Source organism: Salvia splendens, chromosome 11 (genome assembly GCF_004379255.2).
Source record: "Salvia splendens isolate huo1 chromosome 11, SspV2, whole genome shotgun sequence".
NCBI lineage: Eukaryota > Viridiplantae > Streptophyta > Magnoliopsida > Lamiales > Lamiaceae > Salvia > Salvia splendens.
The window spans coordinates 14,947,256-14,959,671 of NC_056042.1; the positions used below are offsets into that span (position 1 = coordinate 14,947,256).

The window sequence follows — 12,416 nt, forward strand, 5'->3', positions numbered from 1 at the left end:
GGATTTTTAATGATTTTTACAAAACGACCGTGCAGTTCTGCCAGATTTCTGTCGTGTTAAAATAATACTTGTTGTCAAGTTTTGAGTGAATAAATGATACATGTGTGAATAAGAAACGTATCCTATGATGTGGCTATGTGTTACACGTTGATGTATGCTTGAGTGTTCGTTTCGTTTTTGTTGATGAACGTTTGGGGATGGACAATCTAAGAAAACGATGAAAAGACCGATAAGACATGCATGATAATTGTAATAATGGAAAACCTGATTGTTTGGTGATATTGACAAGGGTTTTTGTGCGTACGTGAGCATAAGGAACGAAGGTTGCTTTTGAGTTGTGTATTGTGTTGTCTAAGCAAGCGAGGTGGGCTTTCTTTTACTAAACTCTTTTACACTTTCAAAAGTATGATACGGTGTTATAAGGGTGGTTTAAAGTGTTATGTCATGCCATGATTGTTTTCGATGTTGAGATTGTTTCTTGATGCCTAGTTAGTTTGAGCTTGCTCCGTTAGGCTATAGGGCTGTGATTGTTTGATGTTGAGATTGTTGCCTGATGCCTAGTTCGTTTGAGCTTGCTCTGTTAGGCTATAGGGCTATGTGTGAAACGAATTCAGGAACCCTATCAGGCTGTGTACACAGGTGGGATCGGGAGCCGTCCTTGCTAGTCGGCCGGTCTCGTGGGCGAATAGTCTGGCCACACTTTCGTCGCACTATGGTAAGAGGATGTGATTGATTGATTGTGGAGAAAGTGGGGAGATTGTTTTGACTGGCCAGTCTATGAAAATATTTTTGTGATACTCGATGATACTTCTTTTCTAAAATGTTAAAACTCGAGTTCACTATGGTATGGATGACATAACTTTTATCAAATATTTTGGCGTGTGTTCACTGAGTATATCAAATACTCAGCCCTGCATATGTTTTCTTTATGTGCAGGTTGAGCGAGGTGTTGAGATGGATGTTGAGTCGGCTTAGGAAATTTGGATGCGTTGTGTCTTCATACATAGGCGTCATCCTATGACTCTCTTTGATAACTTATTCCCGCTGCTACTTTTGAAAACTGATGTCACAAGAGTTTACTTTACTTCGTATGACTTTATTGTGTCAAATACTTTGAGACTTTATTCCGCTGCTTACTTTTGATAAACTAAAATGTTTTTGTAGACTAAAGTATTTTCCCTTTTGGAAGTTAATCAAATTTTTGCATTAAGTGTCAACTTTTATGGTGTCCCCCATTTCTTCCCCGCTCCTCAGTCCCTCCCCTCGTCACGTTTTCCCTGTCTTCACTATCCTTAGTAAGGGCGGTCGTGACAAAGTGGTATCAGAGCTTCGTTCTTTCGCTCTGGTCCGAGAGTCTTCTTTTACCTTAAGTCTAGATTAGTGAACTTTAGACTAGAAGTGTCACGAAGGCTCAACATCCAAAGCATCACGCCCAACCAAAGAAAGTGAGGTATGTTTTAAGTTGTTGAAAGAATGTGAGATCGATGTATAAAATTGATGATGATATGATGAGGATGTTTTGGCAAGTGTACGCATGTGAATAAACGTTATGTGTGAATATGATACCGTGATGATATCATTATGTGGAACATGAGCATGATTGGCATGATGATCTAAACACGTGTTATATGTGTGAATATGATATTGTTATAATGTGATTATGTGGAATATGAGCATGATTGGCAAGATGATCTAAGCACGTGTTGTATGTGCGAATATGATATTGTTATGGTATGATTATGTGGGACATGAGCAAGATTGATATGAAGTCCTAAGTATGTGTTATGTGTGAAAGTACTACGAAATAAGCATGTGAACATAGGAAGTCTTAGGACGGCCTCAAATTAAGTGATGCGTGACGAACCTAGATCTATCACAAATAACTAGATAAAATATATGTTGGAAAACCTTCGTCTTTGCGTAAATGGCACGGATAAAACAACCCGCACACAAGGGCACTCAATATAGTGTCAGAGTGCGACGAATGCAAGGAAGTTATGATTCTGATAACAACGAATACTAACAATGATTCTAACATGTGTTTTGGATCAGAATGCCACCGAGACGCAGACGTGGCCCACAAGTGGAGAACAATGTGGAGGAACAGTCCGAGGGAAGTGTCGGGAATCAACCCCCTGAAGGGGGTTGGCAGCGGAAGCATGCGTTCTAACGGATCACATATACGGATCTATTTTGCAGATTATTTAGAAAAATTCTATTCGCGTAATTATCACATGTATCATGCTCATAACTTGAATTTCAAACATGCTTTAGCACAAAAAATCCCTAAAAAATCTCCAAAGAATCGTCGATTGCTCGCGCCTTCTCCACGATGATCTTCAATACTAGACCACGGATCTTCTGACTGGTGTCCCGAACTCTATTGCGACATCAAGGTGGACTGATCTTATCGAAAGACTAGGACTTGAATAAAGAAGACAGAAATTTCTCACGGAGGAGGTGCTGAAAATCTCACGGAGGATAAAATCTTTTTGAAATTTTCGTCCCCTCTAAAATTAGAGTGGGCGAAATTTTCATGACAATTAATTATATATCTTATGTCTCCTTTATTCTCCTATTTATAATAGTTCATATTGGGCCCAGTCAGGGATCTATGGAAGGTTTTGGATATGGGCTCCCCCAATTAGCTTTTTACTAATTAAATTGAACTCACAATTTAATACAAGCTTATATTGGAATATTACGAGCAGCCACTACAGAAATAATATTGAACTCCCCATCCAAATCCAAAATTACAAGTAATTCGGGTTTCCATTTTGTTTATTATTTATTTCACGTGCTTAAGATATAAATATCCATTAATTAATTAAAGTCTGATATGGACTTAATTAATTAACATCTTATTAATTCCAAGAGTGGACTTAGCAAGTAACACTTATTTATTATTCATAGAGTAATAAAACTCCAACTGGCCAGTTTCAGAATAATAAAACCTTGTTCAAGCTCCTCTTGAGGACATTATCAAACGAGACTCACCTCGCGCACCATTCAACATAATAGCAATCCTAGCACCGCTAGATAATGATCACTACTACCCAATATACCTGGATCGTTGGGTGACGAAAAACCCGCACCTTTGGTAAGTCAAAGTAGTAGATACTCAATATCGTATGCTCAATGTTAACGTACATTGATTAAGAAATAGATATTTATCAAGACCTCGTCTTTCAGTAGATAGCATAAAGACACGTCTTGCTGTTAGATCCATTCAGTGCTATTCCACACCAACGTCATCTTATTTCAATAAGGCTTAGAAATAATCGGACTGACATTGCAACCTTTCATGATAGGTAGCCAAAGCCTATCTAGGTTGTGAAATTCTTCTTTTTCTTTTGCAAAGCATTGCATAGAACCGACTGTAGTTGCCTTAAAGTGGACGACGCCCACAACCAGTCTACTAAGAAAAAGACTTAGGCTTCGTTTACTTCTTATGCATTTAAATGTTTATAAAATATCTTATAAACGCACAAGCAAACACAATGTAATAATTTATTGATTCTATTCGTGCGAAATGCTCGAATAATACTAAATCGGGTCAAAAATTGATTGTATAATTTTTCCGTACACAAGCAAGATTCTATTCGTGCGAACTCGCTTGAAACATGCTTTCTAGTAAACTAAACCTAACAATCTCCCACTTATACTCAAAACATGCTTTCGAGTATACCCACTGCCAAAAACTCTCCCACTTATACACAAAGCAGGTCTTGGAGCTAGATATATCGAACTACCATTCATTTCACATCATGTTTGAAACATGTTGCCACAAAGGCAATTTATGTGAAAAATCTGCTTGGTTGTTCTCTGATAATATCTTTTCCACCACTATTCCTTTGCTGCGTACTTGATCTTTAATTAATTTCATCTCTCTATTTGATTGCTTAGCTTATGATCTCGTGTTCCCTTGAGTTAGCCTTTGCTAGAGTAAAATTACTCATAGGCATACTCAAACTTACGATCAAAGCTTCTAGGAGTATACTCCTAATGTAAACACATATAATGAGGATGACTTACTCGATCATTGATTAGTCATAAGACTTAGTCAGTGTAACCCCAAGGACATTACATGAATGACTGGTAAACTAGAATATAGAGATTAGTCTTTCTCAAGTACTATGGTATATCCATTACCTCAATCAAAGTCCTTTGCCATGGTTAATATGATATATACCTTCTATGCAAAAGCACAACCAATATCAAACTTAGTACACATCATAGCATACATGAGACATCTATCTGCAGAACCAGTCTCATAATTCTTGTTCTCACTAAGTGTTAAACGACACTTGACTAGAGACAAGAAAATTCCATCTTGAATGGTAAAAACCTTTTCATGGAATTTCTAATGCTAAAATGTTCCAAGCAATGTATAGATATGGGATTCCTAAGAGAATCTCAACATTCTTTCTAGCAATCTCAAAGAATTAGATGCTTAGAATATAATTAGTTTCTCTTAAATCCTTTATCTTAAACTGGGTAGACAACCAGTTTCCTACGCTAGATGCCAATCTTAGTTGTTTGCAACTTTTATAGATTTCATCATCGTAGAGTACCAATAATACCATATTTAATGCACTTTCAACTTCCTTGTCCTCACAACACATTTAAGGGCACATGTCAAATTCCAAACACTTGACAATCTAGCTAAAACACATACTCTGATTTAGATGCGTGCCTAAGACCACAAAGGTCTTCATAAGCTTCCAATCATGTGTTTCTTGCCCTCTATTACATACCTATTAGGATGTTCCATGTAGATGATTTCTACAAGACTTTTATTAATAGAAAGTTGTCATGACAATCATGATACATACATTCTAATTATGTAAGTGCTGATAGACATGAGGATCAAATAAATCTTGGCACAACAACAGCGAGAATATGATATTTCTCTTTGGGAATAGCCCATTGTCATTGACTAGCCATTTGAGATCCACATTTACACTTGGAAATGTACTAGCTCCCACTGACTGACACAACCTGTAGGCAGTATTGCAAGCCTTGTAAAATATGTTGTCTATCTAAGATTGTAGTTTGGAATCTACCACATTTCCAAGGATGAATATCCAAACGAACCAATTCTACATTGTAGTTAAAGGGATTATGTTCAAGTTAATCTAAGACCGAGTCTTGCGACACTCCTAGACCCAAGAACTTGTTATGTTCCTAGGAACGCTCCCACTACGACATGGTTCTAACAATCTTAGGTGTTGAAGTTGATTTTATTAGTGCATAAGCTTCTAATGGTATTAGTCCTTGGTAACGTGGAAAATTCGATATCTCTCTTTGTACTGAGAGTTATCACACTGTTAGGCTTTTAGTTCCTTTCTTGATCTTCATACAAGAATTCAATCTTTGAAGATTACAGAACTTATAACCTTACACCATTTGGGAAAACCTTAAAACATGCCTGATCAGTAGTCAACTCCAATTACTTGGATACCTTTCCAACATGCATTGGAACAACATTACACCTTGAGATGTGCTAGACTAGAGACGCTCTAGTCCACAACTCGTGTTTTGTAGAAGGCACTGATGATGGTAGTTTCTTTAAGGTGTATCTTGTTATATTTAACGCTTGTCCCATCAATGATAAGATTTTCATGAGTACAACTCATCATTTGATCAAACTTGTCTTAGAAAGACTTCGATTCCTTCTTACATAACTATCCCATTCTTTGAAAGAATGCTTGGATTCGTTAATGGAGATTAGACTCCCACTACTGATCATAACGCTTTGCTCGTCTCCTCATTGGTGTAAACCATTGAGACTTGTTGCACTTATATAAGTATTCTGAATCAAATGATTCTAACTCATAGTGCATCGAATAGGCATTCTCGACTTTCAAGCTATTTAACAAATTGTTAAAATCTTGATAGTCTAGATCAGTTTGAACAATAACCAAGTATTTTCTTGGCCTTAAGACTAAAAGCCATAAATACTTCATCATTCATTGTTTAAGAAGTTGATGTGTTGTTTAATACTCAATCTTGTTGCATCTATATTGTTTCAATACTATGATGCCTTAAACATCAACCATAAAACAATAATTGAGCATTAACAGCTTCCACTGGAACAGAAACCTAACTGGATCAAGATCTCTTACTTAGAAGTTGCATTGTTATGTAAGTCATTGTCCTTCTCTAAAAGAGGTCAATCCAACTTACTAAGCATCTCCACTCGCTTTAAACAAACTTTGATGACAATTCAGGCTCTCTCATTTTTATATCTAGTCTTTTGTTCAAATGAACTAGGACTTAGGGAAAATGCAACCTTTATGAATTCGTCATCTATCATGTTACTTTCCTGTAAAAGTAATATAACAACTAATATTCTGAGGGTTTTCTACTTTTCAGTTAAACCTTCTTGTAGTCATTTCTTATTACTTTAGACGATGACTTGAGTCAGAAAACTATTTGAGTGATCAAAAGATTCCTCAAAACATTCTGTCCCTCTAGGATATTCCAATCGAATCATCTTGACAGATTCTATTGATATCCATCTTTCATCGTCACTAACCAAGACTTGTCATGCTACTTATAAGAAAATAGCTTGACCTTATTCCTCAAAGAACTTATCAAGTACATGCAAAATGCATTCTCGAACAATCTTCGTGGAATTATGCCGAGGAAATGGAGGACATGAATCAGTGAGTATTAACTCCAAGTTTTAGCGATGAGAATCTTATCCATTTACTTTTCCAGTCTACATAATTTTGGCATTCGAGTTTATTTCTTTAAGGATCGCAGACAAGATATTGAATGACATAATGAAGATTTGGCAAATAAACTTATTATCACATACTTATGCTCAATACATAATCGCAAATAACCACAAAACGATTATGTATCTTGCAACTGTAAAATTAAAATTTTATATCCTCCAGAGGAGGTCAATACGCATTAAAATCTTACATTTTTACTGGTCACAATCATCGACGAATAGTCCAGAGACCACAAGTGTGGCATGACCGCCTAATGTTGCCTAAGCAAGACCACCGAATTTAGCATTACAAAGTCTCATTTCTACAACACACTCCCATAACAATGCTCATGTGCTGCTAAGAAGATCAAGCTATCTCATAAATCCTGTGTGAACTTCTGAATCTCGCAGTTTCTTAGGATTATTGTCCCCACGGAGCAGGTGGCGATAATTTTGGAAACCACATTCTAGTGCATACTATTTATTTTTGAGAAGTCCGCCCTCATGAACTCGCTATTTCTTAGGATTATTGTCCCCACAGAGCAGATGGCGATAATATTAGAAAAAAGCTTCATAAATTGCAAACCAATTGATGGAGACCATATACAACGCACTTGTTGTAATTATCGCTTAGATATTTTATATGGTTTTTGCATAATTATCACATAAGCATATAAGGCAGATAATCCACTTAAAATAGATAAACACCAAATAAACAGATAAATCCATTTAATGCATGACATTTAAACACACTGGATAATTAATGACAATTATTTAATCTAGTCAAGGGAGAATCAATTAAATAATTATGTTTTATCTTGGTTAATTATTATCCAAATTCATTTAGGATTTATCAAGATAGTGTTTACTATCTAGATCCATTTAGGATCATTCTAGATTTTAATTCGATAAAATCAAATCCTTCAATTCAAGATAACGTTGATATAGGATTATCATTATTTAAATCGTTCTAGGATATTACTAGATAGAAACGATTCCATCATAATCCATACGATAAATAAAATCCAATCAACCAATATTTATACAAATCTTAATTCTATTTAGAATAGACATCTAGAATATATCAAATATTACTTAGGATTTCTTTGATAAATTAATTTATCTAAATCCAATTAAATACGGATTTTCTTATATATTATCTTTATCCTAATCTATCTAGGATATAAATCCAAAAGATAAGGATAATCATGGATTAATACTTATTTTAATCCATCTACGATTTGTCTTAAATCTATTCAAATCCATAGGATAAAATAAATTAATATTAATATTAATCCTAATCCATCTAGGATTTATTCTTGGAGTAAATCCATATAAATTCATAGAATTAGATAATATTATATTATAATTATTCGAATCCATCTAAGATTTATCTAGGAACAAATCCATATAAATCTATAAGATAAGAATAAAATATTATATTATCACTATCCAAATCCATCTAGAATTTATCTATGAATAAATTCATTTAAATTCATAGGATAAGAATAAAATAATATTATTATTATCTAAATCTAACTAGGATTTGTCTAGGAATAAATCCATATAAATTCATAGGATATAGATAAAATTTAGATTATTATTTTCCAAATATAACTAGGATTCATCTAGGAATAAAATCCATATAAATCCAATGAATAAGGAAAGAATCTAATTAATCCGTGATTTGATATTAAAATCCATAAAAGATATATTCAAATCTTATTTTCAAATTCATCTTGAATATTTTCCAAAATAAAATCCAAGAATCTAGGGAAATCTTGCTAAAAGATTTTATTTCCATTAAATAATAATATTTTAATGATATCTTTTAATAAAATAATTATATAATCATTAAAATAATCCTTCATCGTTATCTCATCGTACGAGGTTTGCACGAACGATGAACGATGAAAATCCGACGAGTTCTTCGTCGGAATACGACGCACACGGCGTCTCGGCCACCGGCGCGCAGGTGGCGTGCCAGCGTCTCGGCCACCGGCTCGTCGGGAGTCGCCAGCGTCTCGACCAGGAGCGTGCGCGTAGGCGCGGCTCCTCTCGGCCAGCGGCGAGCGCCCGTCTCGGCTTCGTGTTGCAACGAGTGTCGATGCTTCTCAGCCAGGAGCTCACGCGGCGGCGCGCGCCTCTCGGCCAGCGTCGTGACGCCCGTCTAGGCCATCCAAGCCATCGGGTGGCGCGAGCTCTCGGCCAGCAGTGCGCACGGAGGCGCGCCTGCTCTCGGCCAGCTCCGACCGCCCGTCTCGGTCCTTCCGCCTAGGGTTGGAGCTCTCGGTGCCTGGTGTCTCGGTGGTTCTCGGACAAACCACCGTACCTCGCCAGCTTCATGCGTCGATCTCGACGCGGGTGCGTCTGTGGCTTGCTGTCTCTGCCGGCGGTGCGCGCGAGCCCTCGCTTGTCTGCGCGTCGCCCAGTGATCGTGGCTCCCCGGCTCCCACTGTCTCGACATCCCTACCTCGATTGCGCGTGGTGCGATCCGTCTCGGCGCTCGCGCCGACGGATCGCACGTCTCGTACGATCGAGTAATTCAAGTTCTTTGATTTGATAGTTCTTGAGTTCATCATGTAAATAAATTAAACAAAACACCAAGAACAAACTTCGAAATCAAATAATACATGCATACATGTATTTCACGAAATTTAAATCCAAATAATCAGAGCCAAAACCTGGCTCTTATACCAATTGAAGGGGTTGGCAGCGGAAGCATGCGTTCTAACGGATCACATATACGGATCTATTTTGTAGATTATTTAGACAAATTCTATTCGCGTAATTATCACATGTATCATGCTCATAACTTGAATTTCAAACATGCTTTAGCACAAAAAAATCCCTAAAACATGCTTGCTACGGAGTTAGCCAATTTACCTCGTTGATTCTCCAAAGAATCGTCAATTGTTCGCGCCTTCTCCACGATGATCTTCAATACTAGACCACAGATCTTCTGACAGGTGTCCCGAAATCTATTCCGACATCAGGGTAGACTGATCTTATCGAAACACTGGGACTTGAATAAAGAAGACAGAAATTTCTCACGGAGGAGGAGCTTAAAATCTCACGGAGGAGAAAATCTTTTTGAAATTTTCGTCCCTTCTAAAATTAGAGAGGGCGAAATTTTCATGACAATTAATTGTATATTTTCTGTCTCCTTTATTCTCCTATTTATAATAGTTCATATTGGGCCCAGTCAGGTATCTATGGAAGGTTTTGGATATGGCCTCCCCCAATTAGCTTTTTACTAATTAAATTGAACTCACAATTTAATACAAGCTTATATTGGAATATTACGAGCAGCCTACAGAAGTAATATTGAACTCCCCATCCAAATCCAAAATTACATGTAATCCGGGTTTCCATTTTGTTTATTATTTATTTCCCGTGCTTAAGATATAAATATTCATTAATTAATTAGAGTCTGCTATGGACTTAATTAATTAACATCTTATTAATTCCAAGAGTGGACTTAGCAAGAAACACTTATTTATTATTCATAGAGTAATAAAACTCCAACTGGCCATTTTCCGAATAATAAAACCTTGTTCAAGCTCCTCTTGAGGACATTATCAAACGAGACTCACCTCGCGCACGATTCATTATAATAGCAATCCTAGCACCGCTAGATAATGATCACCACTACCCAATATACCTGGATCGTTGGGTGACGAAAAACCCGCACCTTTGGTAAGGCAAAGTAGTAGATACTCAATATCGTATGCTCAATGCTAACGTACATTGATTATGAAATAGATATTTATCAAGACCTCGTCTTTCAATAGATATCATAAAGACAGTGTTGCTGTTAGATCCATTCAGTGCTATACCACACCAACGTCATCTTATTTCAATAAGGCTTAGAAATAATCGGACTGACATTGCAACCTTTCACGATAGGTAGCCAAAGCTTATCTAGGTTGTGAAATTCTTCTTTTTCTTTTGCAAAGCATTGCATAGAACCGACTGTTGTTACCTTAAAGTGGACGACGCCCACAACCAGTCTACTAAGCAAAAGACTTAGGCTTCGTTTACTTCTTATGCATTTAAATGTTTATAAAATATCTTATAAATGCACAAGCAAACACAATGTAATAATTTACTGATTCTATTCGTGCGAAATGCTCGAATAATACTAAATCGGGTCAAAAGTTGATTGTAGAGTTTTTCCGTACACAAACAAGATTCTATTCATGCGAACTCGCTCGAAACATGCTTTCCAGTATACTAATCCTAACACCCCCGCCTCTACCACCACCCCCACCTCAACCTCAAGAGAGAGAATACATTAAGGCCTTCCGAAAGGAAAATCCTCCAAAGTTTGACAGACTGGGAGAGCCCCCGAATGCAGAGGCTTGGATACGTGACCTCGAGCGTATATTCGACTTCATGGGATGCACCGATAGGGAACGTCTGGCTTGCATGACTTATCAACTGGCTGGGCCTGCCGATTTTTGGTCGGAAACTAAACGAAAAACTATGAACCCTGCTCGCCGTGAGGCGCTCACATGGGAAGAATTCAAGGAAGAGGTGTACGACAAGTACATTCCCATGAGCTATAGACGGGCAAAGATAGTGGAGTTCCACACCCTGAAACAAGGAAACATGACGGTGACGAAGTACGACCGTGCTCTTTGTGAAATGACCCGATATGCGCCCGAGTTAGTGGACACCGATGAGAAGATGGCCGCAAAATTCCGTTCTGGCCTTTGACACGAGATAAAGGTAGCCGTGGCCAGCCGCAGAGGAATCCCTTACTCTGAAATTTTGAGTTGCGCTTTAGATGTGGTAGAAGCACTGCCTAAGGACGAGACGGCAGCGAATCCTACACCACCAACACCTCAACCGAACTATCGAGACAAGGGGAAGTGGGAAGACAACCGAGCTCCTTATCAACAAGCGATACCATTCTACTTCCCGTCAGACACAGGACTATGACCGACAAGCCATGCCACAGCCGAGAGGGAATCAACAGAAGGCACCTCACTGCAACCGGTGCTCCAAGTACCACTTTGGCGAGTGTAGAGCTGGAGGCATCCGATGCTTCACTTGTGGTGGAAATGGACACATGTATCGAGAGTGCCCGAATAACAACAAAGGAGGAATGTGGAACAGGCAGGGACATGGGGAATAACAGCAACAACCACAACTCATTCAACAGGTGGCCCCACAGCAAGCGAGGGCGTATGCACTGAAAGGAAATGAAGGGCAGGAGCAGCAAACCGACAAGGACTGATAGGGATGAAAGAGAAGTACCCCGATTTCTTTTTGTGAGACGACCAAATTTAGGCACTTTATCATACAATGCATGTATTCTCAACACATCAAACACATCCCTAAGATGACTAGCATGCTCCTCCACACTTTTGATATAAATCAATACATCGTCAAAGTACACCACAACAAATTTCCCAATGAACGGATGAAGAACATGATTCATCAAACGCATGAAGGTAGAAGGAGCATTGGTCAAACCAAAAGGCATCACAAGCCATTTATACAAGCCAACTTTAGTTTTAAAAGCGGTTTTCCATTCATCCCCTTCTTTCATGCGAATTTGGTGATACCCACTTGCCAAATCAAACATGTAGAACCACATAGATCTTCAAGCATGTCATCTAGCCTAGGTATAGGGTGCCTATACTTAATAGTAATCTTATTGATGGCCCTGCAATCTACACAC

General features: G+C 37.9%; 1 protein-coding gene across 1 annotated transcript; it reads left to right on the forward strand.

Moving 5' to 3' along the window:
* Positions 1 to 10,945: 10,945 nt before the first annotated feature.
* LOC121754485 lies at positions 10,946 to 11,446 on the forward strand. The gene has a single exon (XM_042149834.1). The coding sequence runs from the start codon at positions 10,946 to 10,948 to the stop codon at positions 11,444 to 11,446; it is 501 nt and encodes a 166-aa protein (XP_042005768.1).
* Positions 11,447 to 12,416: the final 970 nt, after the last annotated feature.